This window comes from Neodiprion pinetum, chromosome 3, assembly GCF_021155775.2.
Source record: "Neodiprion pinetum isolate iyNeoPine1 chromosome 3, iyNeoPine1.2, whole genome shotgun sequence".
NCBI lineage: Eukaryota > Metazoa > Arthropoda > Insecta > Hymenoptera > Diprionidae > Neodiprion > Neodiprion pinetum.
The window spans coordinates 24,749,340-24,768,365 of record NC_060234.1 but is presented as its reverse complement, the minus strand read 5'-3'; the positions used below and the strand labels follow the sequence as shown (position 1 = coordinate 24,768,365).

The following is a 19,026-nucleotide window of genomic DNA, read 5'->3' as shown; positions in this document are numbered from 1 at the left end:
ATGGAATTGCATGTCGAGTGTGGTATATTTTTTTGTAATTGATTATCGAAATACGTACAAATATTAAATCGATACTGTCTGTTTCTCAATTAGGTGAGAGCAGAGTTCATAGTTTTTGAACGAAAAGGTGAAAAGAAAAACAATAATAATAACAGAGCGTCTGAACAGAATCAAAGTTAATTTTCGAAATATTTTGGAAATCTCATCGCTCCTTTCCAAAGATGGAATGTGGTATGTCCTCTGTGGCGAAAATTTATAATCACATATGTATGTGTATATTTATATATTTTTTCATTCAGTAAGCAACATATATTTAATAGAAATATATATATATATATATGTATATATATATATATATACATACGTACGTACGCATGTATATATATATATATATATATACATACGTACGTACGCATGTATGTATACTTTAAGACATAATCTATTTACAAAAAAAGTCAGTATATCATAAAACTAATATGCAAATTTTATGGAAAAAAAAATAATAATTGCAGTGTAGGTCGATGTTTTTTTTTTTACATTAAGTGTCGGTGCGATGGTGTTTATAATTTATTTATATATTTTTTTTTTCTCTTCCAATCTTCCCAGACCGTTCGTTTATGTAATTATATTTTTTACTCGTTTTCAGAGCACCATTCATCATCCTTAATATGTTCGGGGTGAAAAAAAATCCAAAGATAAAAAACTCAGCTGTAAAGACGTACGTATTATATAATATTATAGGTATGTATAACATCGAAGTGTGTAAAAGAAGAAAGTCGGCGAATACTAAGAGATTCAAAGAAGCTGTAATGGGACAATTGACGATCAAGTCTATATAATTATTATTCTTTGGTAACTTGGTGATGCTACATTGAAGACTCTACACAATCCGGTCATGACGAAACATTTCCACTGTTTTCATTTACTCTTAGACACACGTATTATATAATCTTTTATTCTCATCTGTGCGACTTTTCACTCATATTTATTTTGGTTTACAATGGAGCGTTTCGTCAAGTAAGGAAACCGTTTTTTTTACACATCGTGGCACTACAAAATCTACATAATAATCATAGTGTTAATGATAATAAAAATAATAATAATAATAATAATAATAATAATAATCGTAATCTTTATCTTATGATTAGCTATATTCTATGTACAATGTGACTCGGAAACATTGCAGTTAATTTCATCTCATAGATTACCGAATTTCAGCCAGCCTGTCTAACATGTACTTGAATGTTCGTCTTTTCTTTTTTCTCTTCTCTTCTCTTTGTTTTTCTCTTGCGGTGGGCCCATATACATATGAATATACTTGGGTTGTCGGATTGCGTACATCCTCGTTTAAAACGTTTCCCGTTCGAGAGAAGGTCAGAATCTGGCAACCAAGGCTTACATACATACATGCATATATACATATAATATACATAATGCTATCATATATTTTCTTTCTTGTATTTATATGTATGCAATTCATATACATATGCATGTATAGCTCAAATACAGAATTCGTACGCCCGTCGCTTCGAACGAAGATTCATATTCCTTCGACTTCGCTGTACCTTTCACTTCGCTCTCAATCTTTTTTTCTCGACAAATATGTGCACTTACGCTAGTATATATCTCAATTAAAAACAATTTCGTAGTAATCGGAAATTTCTTAATAAACGAATGAAATGACGATAGTTACAATTTTCGCCGCGCGATCTTAATCTTTTTTCTCAAATACGTATCGTGTGAAACACATTTCCTCGGATTTCACGTTGCACCGCGCGCAAATAAATTCAGACACGTTACTTTCATTCAGTAAATAAACCTTTACATTCGATAATTCGTTATTTCACCATTTCTACAGTTAATCTATTATTATAGTTCCTTAGAATCGTTTTGAAAAATACTAGTACTTTCGAACATTAATAATTTTGTATGATTCGCCTCACTCTCTCGTTTTTTTCTTTCTCACATTCTTACACTCTCTCGTTTCTCTCTTAATCTACCTCTCTTTCATTCGACCTCTTTTTCACGTTTTCCTTCTTAACTTATTAATTAAGTAAATATTCATAATTCCTCTTTATATACACCCTGTTTTGATAGTTTTCTTAATCAATCGCTAATAATATTGAAAATGATGATATTAATAATAATAATAATAATAATAATAATAATAATAATAATAGCAATAATAATGATAGTAATTCTTATGATTTCATACTAATATATTCTTCGATAATATCATTTGCAATATTATATAATATAATAATTTCTACCTTATGCGCGGAACTCTTTTATTTAATTTTAGTAAATTATCATATACATGACATATATAATTGTCCTTAGTATGCTAATCTATATTACGCTTGTAAACAAATTTACAACAATTTTATAATAGTAATATAATTATTACAATAATAATAGTTGCAATAATAATATTGATAATAAAAAAAATAATAATAATAATGAATTAACTCTTCTCGATGCAGGTAGATAGATTCAATTTGGGGGGGAAGGAGGATCTAGGCATTTCTTTCCTCAAATATTTTCACCAATCACGTACAGCGAGTTATACGGTAATAAGAGAAAAACTTTACCATGGTAAAATGAAAAATTGTTATTAGAATATGCAATCCAGTTGCACAAAATTACACAACCGTTTTGCAGAGGCGGTAATATTTACAACCGTTCAACTCATCGGCAGTTCTTTATGTTCCTCTATTTCTTTTGTTTTTTTTTCCCCCCCGCCAGCTTGCCTTGCCACTCCCTTTGATCTTGGTTCATAAATAAACAGCCAAATGTAAGTGAATGTATATAAGAACTAAAATGTCCCATCACTGTGTCTTGCGATTAACGAAGATCGATAAAAACCCTTATTTGCGAAAGAATACTCTTGTTGCCATGAAAGTGAAATGAATTCCTTGACGAGCGCCTTTTATCACCGGCCCGTTATCTACCCCTTTCTTTGTCGAAATAAAACTAACAGGTTTTTCCCGAAGAAACAGAGCAACGTAAAGGAATAATAAAATGTTTTATTTCAACCAAGGTTCTGTAAAATCAGCCGAGATTACAAGGCTTTCTTGTTTCCGATTCGAACTCCGACCGCAAAGGACCCCGCAGAACCCTTATGGGAATTGGCTCTCTGTCGAATTGGTTAAAATTTTAGTATATTGTACTACATACCCTCTAGGTCAAAAGTGTCAAAACTGAGTAGTTTCCGAGATACTGGCCTCAGAAGGGTAGCGCGCGGTTTTTTTGATATCTCTGTATTACGCGATTTTGATGAATTACAAAGCTTCGAGGGAACTTGAAATAAAAAAAAATACTCAAAAAACCGCACGGTCGATTCTCAAAGATAGGCAGGAAGCTGCGATTGATTCCATCAACGAACTCGTTGGTTTACTGAAAGGAGGTGCAACGTCAGATTTCGCGTGAAAAACCTGAGCCTCCGACTCTTGCAATAATCGACTTGTCCTATTTTTCACACGTGTGTTTTTGAGTAATACTTTTGATTTCAAGTCCCCCTTGAAGCTTTGTAATTCGTATAAATTGCATAATCCAGAGATAACGAAAAATCCGCGCGCCCCCCTTCCGAGGCCTGTATTTTGGAAACTACTGACTTTTGACTCTTCTGCTCGAGAAAACTTTTGATCGGTAGGGTATATACTACAGAGCAATAAAATTTCAGCCAATTCCCGTAAGGATTCTATGGGGTTCCTTATTGCTGGTTACCCGTACTCTCAAGTTCCAAATTAGTAGCATCGTTTTATTCACTTTCGATCCCACTCGCCCTCTCTTTCTTGCCAGATTTCCTTTACGGTTTCAGCGGCGTAGCATTACGCATATACTTGTCCGAAAGAATTAATTGCCACCAAATGGGGTAAAGTAAAAGAATATACAAAAAAAAAAAAAAAAAGAGTATCCCGAGGAATTCTCGTGGTCGCATGTACCGTGTTTAGCCACTAATCGCGCTCATCGTGTCTGTGCTGCATAGCGGTCCGTCTTGACGTAATACAACGTAATTTCAGGGATGCTCCGGTAGCAAACCTAGCTGTCGCATTGACGCTACGTGAATGATGTAGTTCTAGGGCTGCTGGAGTAACAGTTGTTCTAATTCGTCCGCAGATCTCAGGAGGAACGCTGCCGATTCTCGATATCCTGTTATCAGCTGTCTCACTGCGGTCATTTCCGTAGCGTTCAGTTTGTGGCTAAGCAATGGTTTGGTATTCTTCATACTCAAGTCTGTTGGTCCTAAAATAGAAAAGACTTGAATAAAAATCAAATGCCAAGTGGAAGGCGTGGGTGAATTTACTGGCATGCAAGAAAGCTTATTCACAGTGGGAGGTCGTACATACAGGTACTTATGACATTATGGTCTAGTAGATCTTCACCAATATTCAAAAATGTGAATTCAAAGAAATCAGAACAGCGAAATCATCGATTCACGTAGTGATTTTGGCCTGAATAATGTTTCGGCTTCGAGCTGGGGTTTTAAAACTTGACAGAGAAAACGTTAAATTTTAATCTCACGAGAAATCCAATAAGGTTAAACAAAAGTTAGCGAATACGAAAGAAAATTTTTTCAGTTTCAGTTTTAGTTATCGAGTTTGATGATTTTCAGGGCAAACCACATGATATTTTGATCCATCCTCAATAATTCAAAATTGAATTCGACAAAAAGATGAATTGACAAATATTTTCCTCGTGTATTACTCGAGATTAAACTCAGTCGTAAGCATCAATTTAAAAATGAACAGTAAAGTAGACATTTTGAAAAACAGCCCACTGTAGAGGTAAAAAAATATGTAAGTACATGTGTTGTGTTTTAGAGTTCTTTAAATAAAATCTCTCGCCGTTCTTCTTCACAGTTCCCGAATCATACATATGATACAAAATCGACTGTAGAAAATGTTGCTTACGATAAAATCCTTCCTCAATAATATCGGGACACAAAATTATTTACCATGACTAAATACTGTACACAAGCGGAAATATTATTGGCAAAGACATTTGCCATAATCTAGTGATAAGCTGGGTTATCATTTCGACTTACGTTACAACAAACTTGCGTTAATTTGTACAATCGGAATGAAATTCGCGCTGTGAAAAGTAACTGCAACTGCCCAATCGTTTTACTTTGTGTTTTACTTTTTTTTCTTTGTTTTTCAATATAGTTAATGATTCCAACTTCATGTTTTGTTTTCTACTGCAATCTCTTTCAAGTTTCAGTTGGAAATGCGATTCCTATAGGGTGTTGATATAAGTCGAGATAGCAAAGTAGGATTGTGAGTGAAGAAATACGTGTTGTTTGTATGAAATAAGCTTTGTTTTCTTATACAAAAAAAAAACACCAATAACGATTATTACTTGGTGTACCGTTGCTGAGGAGCCCCGAGGTGAAGCTCTGAGTGGGATAAAGGCCCGCCGAAAGGGTTGGTGGAACTGTCGTTGGGCCAGTACGTTGGAAGGCCTGAGTGAAATTAGGCCTGTACATTGCCGTCGGTGCACCTCCACTCGCGACTCCGTTCACCACCGACGAACTGACTATTGTTGCTTGGCTGAAAATCATTTAAATTATACTTATCGCACGCCGGAATGATAAAAATAATTGAGTCGTTCAACTGTAAGAATGAATCAAACTAAACAAACATATCCGACGTTGCAATGATCAGCAAATGTAGTATTGCCAACTTTAATCGTACTAAACAGTTGTTGTAATAATAACTGTGATTCTGAGAAAACTGATTTTTTCGACGAGTCGGTTACGTTGGCAATGAAGAATGAGCTCGCAGCGCCATTATCGGCCTGCCGTGAAACAGACTCAATCTTTCGAAAACGTAACATGTAGACAATCCATGACCGTCGAATCTGACCCAAAAATGAAAAATTAATGGCCATGGATTACGTGACGTTTACAAACATTGAACCTGTTTCGCGGTCAACCGGCGCTGAGGCTGCGGGCTGATTCTTCATTGCCAACGTAACCGAATCGTCGGAGAAATTAACCAACTCAGAATCACTGCGGCCAGGTGTACTCGAATTTTCTAAAAACCGTAACGAATGAAATTGATTGTCCTCAATGCGTATAGCCAGTGAATTTAAAGAAAAGATGCAAAAAAACTTTACCGATTCCGGACCTACCTCATGAGGCCCTTGTTTTCCGGGGGATTGAGGAGCTTCGACGCGGGTGTGAGAGACAAGGGTGTCGACGCGGTGCTGTTTGGCAGGTTGGCTAGACTGGTGAGCGGCGCCAAGGATGTCAACGGTGCCGGCGGCGTGTCTTCTCGTTTACCGGGTAGCGACTTGACCGGCGTGCTCGAGAAATGGTCCAGACTGGCACGGACGTCGGTTTGCTAAAACGCACGCGATTGTGAGTTAAAAGGTCACTCTTACAGGCTGTGTGTGGAGAGATGTAATAATGAGGCGACGGGTATGAAGTGGCTTCTCAGAAGGACCATCCGTAGACCCCAAATTGGTAGACCATTCACGTGTTGTAAATATTCGACAGTGAGCAATAATCCGGTACGAAGAGGTGGAGGGTGGGCGGTTAAGCGTTACAGCATATGGATCCGAGGGCAGATAATTTAGACCTTGGAACAATTCTTGCCTGGATCAAGACTTAAAGAAGAAGAAGTAACCGTTTAAAATAAATCTGCTACAATGATATTTGCGCCAATGACAGTGAACAGCCACGAAACAAAATCCGCAGCATCTAACAGAAATAAATCGAATCGAGTTTGAACAGTACAAGCTATAATATTAAAAATTTCAGAAAAGATTTTATAATTAAAATGTTCGAAACGCTCGTACTCTGACAGTTTTGATCAGATTTCAATAATTTTAATAATGCAAAAAAAAAAAAAAAAACCAGAGTTTAATCGTTTTGAACGTTCCGATTGTAGAAGCTTTTCCCAAATTGTTGACATTTTAGTTTGTTTTATTCTAAATTTCTCAAAATTTCTCAGACTCATTTCTATTACATACCTAGTACGGATGTGGTTTCATCCGATGTTATCATAATCGGCGCAAACAACAGCGCTGGAGATTGTCACGGGTTTTTCCCTTTCCCAAACTTTTGATCCATACGGGGTCTCTGATTTATCCGTAACACGTAGAACATACTGTACATACATATGTGTATGTTTCAATTTATATATACAAGATCCCCTAAGTCGATCTACTCGAGTCACACGAACGCCTCGTATTTTTCAACAATCCGGACAAGAAAAAACGTCACTAGGAATGCGCAATCAGTTATCTGCATTCGCCGATAATAAACGCGTTTACATTGCTCGCACTTTTTGTGTCAATTTAAATTAGCGTTTTTCCTGCATCCGGACGTCCGCGCCGCCGCCAACGCCTCCGCGTGCGGCGATGATGCACGACTTTAAAATAAGGTAGCAGGATATAACACCGGAAAGGGAGAATTCCTCCTTGTGCGTAGGTGTATTGTGTGAATTTGGATGAAGCACGTGCCTAAGTTGGGTATGTGTATGAATAACTGATTTCACATGCAAGTAAGTGAGCGGGAGTCAGAGAGAGAGAGAGAGAGAGAGAGTGACGGGGAAGAGAAAGAAAGAGGTACCTGTTGAATCTGCGCGTGTTCATAGACCTGCTTGTGAATGACTCTGAGGTTCTTCTTTCTCATCTTGGGAATCTTCGGAAAAACCTTGGAAAAACTTTTCCCTAACCCGGGAATGTAGATATAACAATCACTTGTCGATTCATGGAAAAATTCGGAACCCTTCTACCGCTCGTTGTTATAACCGGGAACCCGAATGTTGCAGCTTAATTTATCGTCTCACGGATAGATTTTTCGAGGTTCGCGTACGGTAGTGGCGCCTCGAACAGGAGGAGAAGGATGATTGCATCGTCGACTTAGGCGCTGCAGCACACGGTGGCAGGGATGAGGGTGACGAGGAGAAGCGCGTAGAGCGGCTCAAGTTTGCCTGTGTCGTTTTGTTCTTTCTTTTTTTTTTGTTTTTTTTTCTCCTTGTTTAATTATTTCTTCCTCGAGTTCTTTCCCTCTTATTTCTCGTTCGTTTTTCTTTTAATTTGTTTATTTATTATTAGGTTTTATTTCATATCTTAGTTTAATTTTATTTTATTTTTTTATATTCTTTTCTTGTATCTTATACAGCGCATCACCGCCGTCGCGTTGCCAGATGTGTATATTATAACCGTGTACAGCCGAAGCGTGAGTAAGACTATCGAGAATTCAGAGCAAACGTGGGTGAGGGGAAAGAGGGAGGGAGGGAGGGAGGGAGGGAGGGATATACGAAAGGGGAGGAGAGGGATAAAATCTTGGAGCGGATGCAAGGAGGTGTTTTTATGAAAGGCAGCCAGTGTGTGTTGACGTCAATTATATAGGTGCCACGGGAGAGATAGCCGGCACTGCTTCTGCCGCTGCTGCCTTCGACTGCGTAGACGAGTTAAAACGGAGATCTTTTTAATGGGTTACGTTTGGGTCAAAGTGGGGTTATCTTCCTATTTCAGAGGGATTTTCAAAGTAGATAAAACTCGACTCCCCGCATCTAGGATGAAACGACGAATAATAAGAATTGGGGGATAAACACGAGGACGTTAACACAGTGTTGCAAAACTCAACGAAGTACGGAATACGACGCCTGCCCAAATCGCAATGTTTTCACACCACTTTGTATAACACAGATCGTTGGAATTTTTTACAATCACTCGCAAGCGGTTACTCGAGAAATACGGTCCAGTGTGTAATATATATATATAATATGAAAGACGCGCGTGTCACTCGAACGACGAGATACGTTTGGCGTGCATTTACCACACGAATAGAGTCGGAGGCCTCGCTCTGAAATCCCCGTTTCGTGTGGACGCAGCTTTACGGTGGGAGAGGTGCGCGACCCCGGGTTATCACAGCCTCCGTACCTATCAATCCTAGCTTACTTCTCGCGCCGCTTTTATTACACTTTGGAGTTCTACTTATACGAGACGACTTTTTAAACACTCTCGTTTGTACTGCGACGCTCGCTACGCGTATACCTACATATTTATTTTTCGACTTTTGATTGACTTTTTTTTTTTTATTCTCACGCTATTTCATTTTGTCGTCAGATTAGCTAACACGGGTCATACGCAACGCGATCGGAACGGTGGAAGTCTTCGTTTTCATACGCAATCTCAACCCTCGATGTTGAATCCTCGCAATACGATATCTCTTTCGCTTATCTTTAAGCGCGCTCGCTTCGGTGCAACGCATATCGCATGTATATCGGTGTACGTGTTACACATATGTACTGCAATAGGGAATGGGTACAAAGTAGTAGCAGACCGCCCAACGTGCCGCAAAATTGCCAACTACACTTCTCAATCGAAATCGTTCAGATGAATTCTATATTTCTTTCGAGAGAAGATATTACTTGAACGACTAAAGTGAAATTCTTTCATTTTTATCCGAGTAAAAATTACAACCCGTAAGATATACGATCTGTACGTTTCTCTTGACTCCTGCATTGCCATATCGAAATTGCATAGAGGTGCTGTGATCATCTATGGACAGACTCGAGAATAACCGTTTGACAAAACAAAGGGCAGAATAATAAATGAAATTACACAGAGTTTTACAGAGAATTAAACTTCTTACATCCTGAATTTTGACCCATGGTTCACAAAGTGGCAAATTGCGGACAACCTTAGTAGAAATCTTGCAGGATGAGGGTGGGAAGGAGGACGGAGTAACAAATGATCCGCGGTCTGTGATCTGGTCGAAATCTCTAATCCAATTACCAAGCGATCCGCATTAATGAAATTGATGAGAGATGATAGTCGTGGTCGTAGAAACTCACCGTAGCTGCGGGCAGCGTAGGCATAGGTTGAGAAACTGGCTCCAATCCGACTCTCATCCGTTTAGCGTTGTCGCTTTCATTCTCGCAGGCAGTTGCCAATATCTGTTCCGCCTGTACTGAAGTCAGATGGGCTGGTGTCGGTCGAGCCTGATAATGAAACGGAAAACTAATAGAGCTGGTCGACTATCGGGAGGATGAAGAGAACATCGCCACACTCGTAGTTTCGCTTCATCGTTTACTAATATTAGTATGTGAAAAATTGTGAGATAAACCCGATAAATCGACGCCATCAACTGTTGACTTTGATTCTTCTTTTCTCGTTCTAATACCAATCTTATGATATGCACCTAGTGCCCTCTAAATCAATTGGTTACCCAATTTTTAAGTATTATTCGCAAACTGGAAAAATCTGTTTTCTTTTATCAACTGGTGATTCGGAAGCCTTCGTGAAAATAAGACACAAAACGTTTGTTTAAACATTTTGCAGTTGGCGTGCGATCTGCTTCGCGAGTTACCTTTAGATTCAGATTCAAAAACCTATTGCGATTATAACCGATTGATTAATTTCCCAAAAATTAAACGTTCTATATCCTGAACCGACTCTTCATCGACAGAACGGAATTATCGCTCTCCGACTCGTTTCCACCCTCTCAGACGATTACACGCCAATTAATAACACAAACTGAGCGTGTGTCACGCTGGACCAGTCCGCGTGCCACTCGCGTATATAACGAGTCAAGTGGTCCCGACACTTGGATATTGTCCAGAATACATAGAGTGACACCTCAAGTTGCCGCGTTGCACTTGGCTAGCCATTAATCCCGCATGTTAGGAGAGAAAAAAAAATAATAATGCTAACGACGACTGCGATTACGCTTATGCCAAAGGGTCGAATGCTGAACGGAAAGGGTGAAGAGCAATACTAGTCACGTATAATACTCGCTGTCCGTTTCCCGCAACACAAATTTCAGACAAGAGAAAAACAAGACCGCATACTTGATTCGACTAACACGACTACTGCAGTGAGGTTCTGTAGGTAGTGTCGATTTAATTGGCACTTCCCGTACTGGATCTTTCACTTTTTTACGGCGTAAACTAGCCTAAAGAGAAATTACGAGAGTTCCGGGGATAAGAAGAGTCAAGAATACTCACGGGATCCCAGGGCGCACCCTCTCGGCCTCGTTTGTTACGCCTACAACTCTTTAGGTAGGTCCTGATCCTTTTGCGCGCCCTTTCAGCGAACTCTGGAAACTGCCTGGTGCAGCTGTCGATGATGGCCTGAATCTTCTCCTTTGGCTGTTTGGAGATCGGTACTATACGGTCCAGGTTCTCGTCGACGAATAGTCGCACGAACATCTGGAATGAGTGGAACGAGCCGGCGATGAACAAGTGGAAGTTAGCCACGGTGCTTAAGGAATTAAGAATTAAGCAGCAGGCAGGAGGGGAGGTGGAAGACAGAGGAGGTCCAGGAGGTGGGCTCGAGGGGTCTATTAAACTAATTGTAATTAATTAAGAAGCAGCCGTTACGAACGACTGCCGCAGGACGACGGGAAAGTGGCGAGGGGACGAACGGGAGAGGTACAAAGAAAGATAAGGACAGAGAAACAGAAGTACAGAGAATCCGTTCCACGGTGCATTCGTCAAGACCAGCCAGACTGCCGAGATCCTCTTCTACCTGCGGAAGGCACGCCAAAATCTTGTAGATTGTGCTTCAAATTGACTCGAGACTAACCAGTTGCTCCGAATGATTAGAAGAAGTAAGGTAAATATACCAGTTTTGATCACCTTCGTCCCAGTTGTGGGCATGATCTGATCTAGTTGTTGCCAATACGTATCGCGTACATTCTAAGGTTACGGCCACTAATGGTAGACAGATTATTTGAGGTTTACTCGAATGTCCTCCAGGAAGATATATTTTCGAACGATGAAAAAATGACTCAAATCGGTGGAGCAGTTTCTAAGATTACTTCGGAAAAACGTACAAACTTTCTCTCTTTGTGATGCGATACGAGTGTAGAATTGTAGAACGTAGAAATATAAATCAGTAGAAATGTAGAAGTGTAAATAATGGCATTTGATTTTCCATTTTCAATGCCTTGTTTTAACCAGCCTCAGCATGTTTGGCTCCTAACTCAGGCTGCCGGAGTTTCAGCTTCACGAGTAAAAGGCGACAGCAGCTAAGGACTTTGTGTCCTCGGGGTAGAATGGTGTCTTTATTCACCTACGGAAAGTCCGGGGCACTGATGGTATTCCCTAGACTTTACTAACTACTGGATATGACGTGGTACCGAGTAGACATTGCGCGTGAACCGAACTGAAATTGTCGGTCAACATCATTTGACATCCATGCTGACGTGTTTTGACCTCGATAACTGACGATAACCGATATGACGAATATCGGACTTTATAAGGATCAAGACTGCAAAGTTTTCGAATAAAAAAAAAGTTTACGAACGTAATTTCATAACAATTTGTCAGATTTAAAATGTTGTACAAGACTCTAAATGAAATATCACAGGTCTGTCAATGAATTTCATGTACGAGATCGTATGACGAGATTTTATCGATTTGGAAAGATTCCGTGTGAAAATTTAACGATTTCCTGATGTTTCGAATGATTTCACACGACTTCAGCAAAGCGGTTTATCTATCCCTCGGTGCAGCAGTACTTTCATCAGCTGTGCGAGTGAATACTTAAGATATGGAAAATAGATGTTTTCTCATTATGTTCTCCAGTTCTGACTCACGTTGAACGCTTTGAGACGCTCCGGATCGTGATGTCTGGGGTCTAGCCTCTCGTCGCCGTCCTCGTCGTCGTCGTCCTCGTCCTCCTTGTTTCCACTGCTGCTGGTCTCGTCGTGAGCACTCCCGGTACCCTCACCCCCAGCGGGGCTCGATTCTCGGTCGCGGTCGAGGCGCGAGAGCGTCGCTGACGGCGCTGGCGGCGGCGTCTTCTTCAATCCCATCGCGTACGAGGCCCAGAGAGAGGCCATGTCCTCGCCCCCGACTCCGGCGACCGATCCGAGGCTTGGCACGGTCCCCGACCCCAACTCACCAATCTCACAGCCGCCATTTCGAGAATCTGAAATCACGCAAAAGCAGATTCCGATATCAGGATCAGGCCGTGGAAGACGGCGGGGACGGTAACTAGCCGCTGGTCATGTGACTGTAAAGCAATGAGATCAGGGACTGGACGCTTGACACTTGGACCAATTATCGAGCACTAATTATTGCATTACAGTTTCGTTTACCCTCGGCAATGAAGTCAAGACAAGAGTCTTTAAAGTTCGTACAAGATGGTTACCATTGGCCGCTTGATTCTAGCTGGACTACCTCTCTTTTTTCCGATCGATACAATGCGGGTCCGTGATCAGGCCCTTAATTAACGAAGAAGAAACAGCTGTTCAGATCCAAAATTCGAGTCTATACCACTTCGTAGAAGTTTTGGAAGACCTATTCTGACTTGGAACTCATCAATATTGGCGCGTCATGTTTAGTTTGAAAGAAGTTGATTACCATAGATACGTATAACTGAAAACGTCTATGCAGCTACACCAGGTATACAGTACAGATTGAAAGAGCCGAGACTATAATCCTGATAAATAGTAGCGCTTTGCTTGCATAACCTAATCGGACCTTGGATGATTCCTGGAACTCATACATCTCCTTATTATACCTTGATCGAAGCGTCGCAGTGCCGCACGTTGAGGTTACACCTTAACAATTGTGCGGGGCCAGGCGTAGCGGATATATTTATACACGTGATAATAATAACAATTTTAATGGTCGATCGCCTTGCGTGACGCAATTGATTAAAGAACAGTCCCCGCGCTCCACGCTCTCGTAGGAGAGTACATCTCGAGCGAGCGAGCCGAGAGGCAAAGCGAACGAGAAGAGAGGATCGCGATCTCCGGGGATCAGATCGTTTCGCAAGCGTTTCGGTATCCCCCCCTCGTTGTCCCCCTTTTCTTAGCGATGCCCTTTACCAGCGTCGCAGTTCTCCGTCTGATTCTCAGTTGGCGGTAACTTTATGGTGCCATCGGTCGCGACAGGCTCGAAAGAACGGAGCCGTGACTGCTGAAACATGGAGGAAACTGTTACACCTATCACTCGGCCGCAATCGTCGCGTCGCGGAAAACCTTTCCAATACTAAAAAATCTAGCTTTCCCCTGCGGATTTAAACCGGAGACACAGATTTTCCACGCGGCGTGCCGTATTCGGCTTTACTAATTGTAGTCCGATTGTTTCAGCGTTCGGACCGGCCGTATAAGCCGAACGCGAAAACGGCACACTGGAAAATCTGTGTCGCTGGCTTCGGCGGGAAAGGTCTGGCGGCGATTCGTGCGGATTGGACTCCGGAGGGGTTACATCGGAATCTCCGTAACGCAGCCTGATAAGAATACGTTCCACCGATGTCTCAATCATACGGCAATCCGTAAGGACCTAATTTAGGTTTTCGGTCAATTATTCTTCTAGGACGGTAAAGCGTTCATTAAATGGGTCCAGAATTTATTTAGGGGGAAACACTGATGCTACTCTTGTATTTTTCAGATCGAGGTCAAACAATAGATTATATTATATATATATATATAATTATATTAATATATTATGTAGCATATATTACTATAATACGTCAAGAGATGTCCCGAGAATCTAGAAGTATGTACAGCTGTTGAAATTAAGCCGAAATTTTTGCACCGGTAGCACGATCAAAGTGATTGGAAGCCTTGAATCGCCAATATATATAAGCAATGATTTACAAACGCGGCATACCATATTTCCGTATTTTTGATGTTTCTCTTCATTTTCCAGAGCAGCGAACAAGTTCTCCGTAACATTATCGAAGGAGCTCGCGTAGCGTTCGAAGGGGAAAAAATCTCCCCTTCGTTCCGAGTCCTGCAGCAGGATGCAGAGAGAAAGAGAGAGAGAGAGAGAGAGAGAGAGTGTCGCGGTAATATTATCCTTGGGGGAAGACGAAAAGGGGGAAAAGGGGGATGGGAAAAAGGGGCGGCATATCTGCGAGCGAAACAGGAACGAGGGGAGCGTGTTTTATACGTACCGTACAGGGGGAAACGGGGACCGAGAGAAATCCTAACGAGGATACTCGCCGGTCTCGTCGAGGCTTCGCTCTGCCCGTCACCAAGTCGCGTCGCGGCCTGGCCCCGAAGTCCTGGACAAGGAACTCGGAGGTCGCGTTCCGTTAACGCGTCGGCAGAAAAATGCGGTACCGCCGGGCCGCAGTGCGGCATGAAGGAGGCTGCTGAACGGCTCTGACCGTAGCCATACGGGCGATGCATGCAGGAATAACCTGTTCCGAGAGAGGATCGGTGGAAATCGCGTCGCGCTATCAAGGCTACACGGAACGCGCATGTATTCTCGTTTGCGTAACTCCCCGCGAAACGTCTCGATAACGGCAGCTTCGCCGATGAGGCCATTCGCTTGGATACCAAACCAATGATTTCGTGTCGCTTCTACAATATCGCATGATCTTTGCTGATTCGCAATGATTTCCCACAGAGTTTTGTAAGCAATTTTCAGAGATTTCCAGATATGAAGCTGAAACTATAGCAGCCGGGTTCCCAGCCAAACGTATTAAACTTTTTGAAAATAGAAAAACGCCCTTCAGTTTTGTCCTCGTAATTCTGTAAAAGTAACAAGTATTGAGTTCAAAGGATTTCAGAAAATTTTGATCTTCGTACTTCACTACCTTATTAGATGGGATATTAGATCGTGTGACTACTAATTCTGGCTGCTAGCTTCAGTCTCGTCTTCCGGATCGGACGGAATCGCTGGAGATCGTAAGAGATCACTGTAAACCAACGAAGGCGATATAGACGAATTGAAACCATTTGTCGTTTAATTCAAGACTTACAACGCGATTCTCATGATTTCTAGCACAACTTTCCGCTGTGATCTTAGGCGATCATTGGCCAATGATTTCCAATGACTTCTACAGTTATCTCGATCGACTTCTCGTCGTTCCACGAGACGCGCCCGCCACTCGAGTTACGTTGGTTCAAAATATGACTCCCAACTGTTTCAAGTCCGCGACTTCCTTGATCGAATGATCCGTCCACTCGGTGCCCAACTACCCGCAAACCCGGCAGCAAAGGTCTCGACAACGGCAGCGGCACTTTGCTGCTTCGCCGAGTTAGCCAGGCAGCGGATCCTCGCCTCGAAGCTCGTAATTCATTCGCAGTCGAGACGGAACCGCTGCTGCCGCGTAATTTTGAGAGAGAAGCTTGAGGAATTCGACCCCCTTGGCTCCTCCGGGACTCGGGGAGCCCCGCCCCGAGATCTTCTCTCGGTCCGCTCTCTGACCGCGCTGCTGAATGTCGAACGACCGGATCGAACGGAGCCGTCCTCCGCACCACGGCTAGAAAGCCGGTTGCCAATTCCAGTCCGGTATCTCCGGGGCAAGTTGAGCCTGAAATCGAGCACGCAACCCGGCACCGTGAACCCCGCCTTCCCCGTCTTCCTCGCCCCGGATGCGGCCCCTCTCTCTCTCGTCGGCGTCTGGCTCACTCTCCTATCATCTACGACTAGGTGCGCACCGACAGTTAGGTGCACGTATCTTTCGACTTGCTTCTCGTAGCTGTGCAAGGTCCTCCTCTTCCTTCTTGGCCTGACCGGATCGAGTGCCGCGTGGCTGTGTTCGTTTGTAACCGTAAAGTGTACACGTAGCGAGTCGGGATCCGGAGTCCTAGCATTGGACACTTTACATCCCTTCCAGCTGTATGCCGATTATGCTACGGGGTATAGTATAAGGAAAAGACCGTTCAGGTATTGGACTCCCTTAAAATGGGTTACGAAGTTTAGAATGCCGGGTTTGAAATCACGGATACAGGTAGATAGCTGAAAAGATGCGAGATCCGGTGGAATGATTGAAGGATGCTGTTGTGCATCAAATCGAATTAACGCCGCGGGGTTTTCACTGGAGCAAAAATTGACACCGTCATTACGTATTTCGTGATTACTTACATTTTATAGAGTGATTACGAGCGATTAGTCGACAAATAAATTTTACTTGCGTGATTTGTGATTTTTGACGATACCTCATGAATTCTAATATTTCATACGATTTCTTAAGATTGCAACAAGATTCCCGTAATCGTAAATGATTTCTCACAACTACCAATGGATTATCTTGATGATTATAATTCCAGAATTTTAGTGTAATATTACGGATATCGGTGTAATTTCGGAGATTACAAAATGATTTCGAATGACATTGAGACCCAAATCGCTTCGGTGAAACACCCCTTGAATTCACGCCTTGACGAGGGTTTTCGAATTATTCTATATTTCGAATTATTATATAGTAGTGAGAAAATCAACTTTTTACAAATTGCAATTCTGCAATTGTAATAAGATTTTACTATCGTATATCACCACCTGATTAAGGATCATTCAAGTCGTAAGGTTTCCAGTAAACACTAAAAAGTTATCAAATCAGCAACTCGATAATCGCGCACCAACAATAAAACGTTCCGAGTTGAATTCATACATCGCAAAAAGCAATAATACAAAGCTCAGATTCCGAAGATGGAGAACCGAGAATTCGCTTTCCAGGAAAGATGTCTGCCGAGATGAAAAAAGGCCTGATTTCATCCGCTCGATGTGGTAAGAGCAAAGATGAAAATCATTTCAAATGGGCATAAATCGCAAATCTTGATCTGTACCTAACGCGACAGAAAAGTGTACAAGGAAAACGGTCGTTCTGTAGGCTGTTACGATTACATCCTACGCATCGGTCGTGGAGAAACAAGACGGGAAACATATACATACACATACAGGGTAATACCTCGATGGTGTAGATACATAATGCATATGGAAGAAGAATAAGAATAAGAATAAGAATAAGAATAAGAAGAAGAAGAAAAAGAAAGAGTCGGCGCAGGCGGGGGAAACAAATGACTGGTAGGTCAGAGCGACAAGTCGTTGGCTGCGCCGGGACGCGCCGCGTCGGTGTGGCACCAAAAGGCAGCTGACGACGAGAGAAGAAGAGGTGCGTCGAATCTCCTCTCCTCGTGACTCATATTATAATAATCTTCGACTCCGCAGGGAAGATGTTTTCAAGGCTCGCGCCATGCCGTCGCAATACCTTGCTCGCTTGCACAAGCGCATAACGCGCATGTAAATCTGCAAAAGTGTGTGGATGTGGATACGCCTCCCCCTCCGCCCCCACCGTAAAGGGGGAAGGCGAGGGTTCCAAGCCAAGCAGCGCGACACGATCTGCCTTTTTCACACCCAAGGGAGAGCAGAGGAGCGGAACAGGACGGAACGGCACCAAGATATGACAGAGAGAGAGAGAGAGAGGGAAATAGCGAAGAAAACACGAGTGTCGAGTGCGTCACAAGTGCTACACACAACAACGGCTTGAAATCATCAACGTCCATTATACGCGACGGGATACAAACGGTGGCGAATATTTGCGGCATGAAAAATTTCATGCTGATTTCGGCGGTTGTTCTTTGTTGATAAAAAAAATTCGGTATTGCACGTTCGTTCGCACAGTAGCTTCACTTTTGACATCATGTTTTGGGAAAGAGAGAATTAGGGACGCATTTAAGACAGTCACGCATTTTAGATGTATAAGATTGACATGATCGTAAGCTGCGAAGATCATCCTAAAAATGCATGACATAAATGGATGGTTAAATTATAATATCGAGGTTGGACGTTTTCATTAACATTAGTTCAAAAATTTGATAGATTCGTGAGATTTCATTTTACGATGGCTTATTTTCTTGAGAATCCCGGTGAGAAACTTTTTTTCATTACGCTGATATCGATGAATATTTAAGTTTCTTTTTAAAATTGCACTGATATTGATTTAGATTCAAAGTAAAACCACCTGTATTAAATTTGCCCTTGAAAGGGAAATTTGTTTCATTGTCAGTCAACTCACGAAGAATAGTTTACGCAACGAAACAAGCCATGGTTGAGTCAAACCGAAAGATCTATTAGATCTTTAACTATTTGAAATCTATATTTCATCTCTATTTTTCTTTGAATTTTCAAGAGGATCATCCAAACTTACGAACATACAAAGTTGCCAAATTTTCAAACATCAACTATACACCTTGCAATCAATTTAATGAAAAGGTATCAAATTTCGACTCATCAACCGCGTTCGTTAAGGGGGTGCCGTAGTCGTGTACCTCCAAATATCGAAGTCGGCGTATATCAAAATCAAAAAATCGCTGAA

The 19,026-nt window shown here is 41.7% G+C and overlaps 1 protein-coding gene across 2 annotated transcripts in view; it reads right to left on the bottom strand.

The window, feature by feature from the left end:
* Positions 1-511: 511 nt before the first annotated feature.
* The window catches only part of LOC124213994 (nucleolar protein 4-like), a 61,272-nt gene continuing 42,757 nt past the window's right edge, over positions 512-19,026 (bottom strand). Inside the window, exons 4-9 of one of the 2 annotated variants that reach the window (XM_046615901.2) lie at positions 12,563-12,897; positions 10,968-11,171; positions 9,816-9,962; positions 6,136-6,347; positions 5,362-5,552; positions 512-4,245 (exon numbers count right to left, since the gene is read on the bottom strand). In XM_046615901.2, the coding sequence (XP_046471857.1) occupies positions 4,079-4,245; positions 5,362-5,552; positions 6,136-6,347; positions 9,816-9,962; positions 10,968-11,171; positions 12,563-12,897 (1,256 nt within the window). In that variant the 3' untranslated portion in view covers positions 512-4,078. The remainder of the gene's footprint in view (positions 4,246-5,361; positions 5,553-6,135; positions 6,348-9,815; positions 9,963-10,967; positions 11,172-12,562; positions 12,898-19,026) is intronic. The other variant, XM_046615903.2, reaches the window with a different exon arrangement.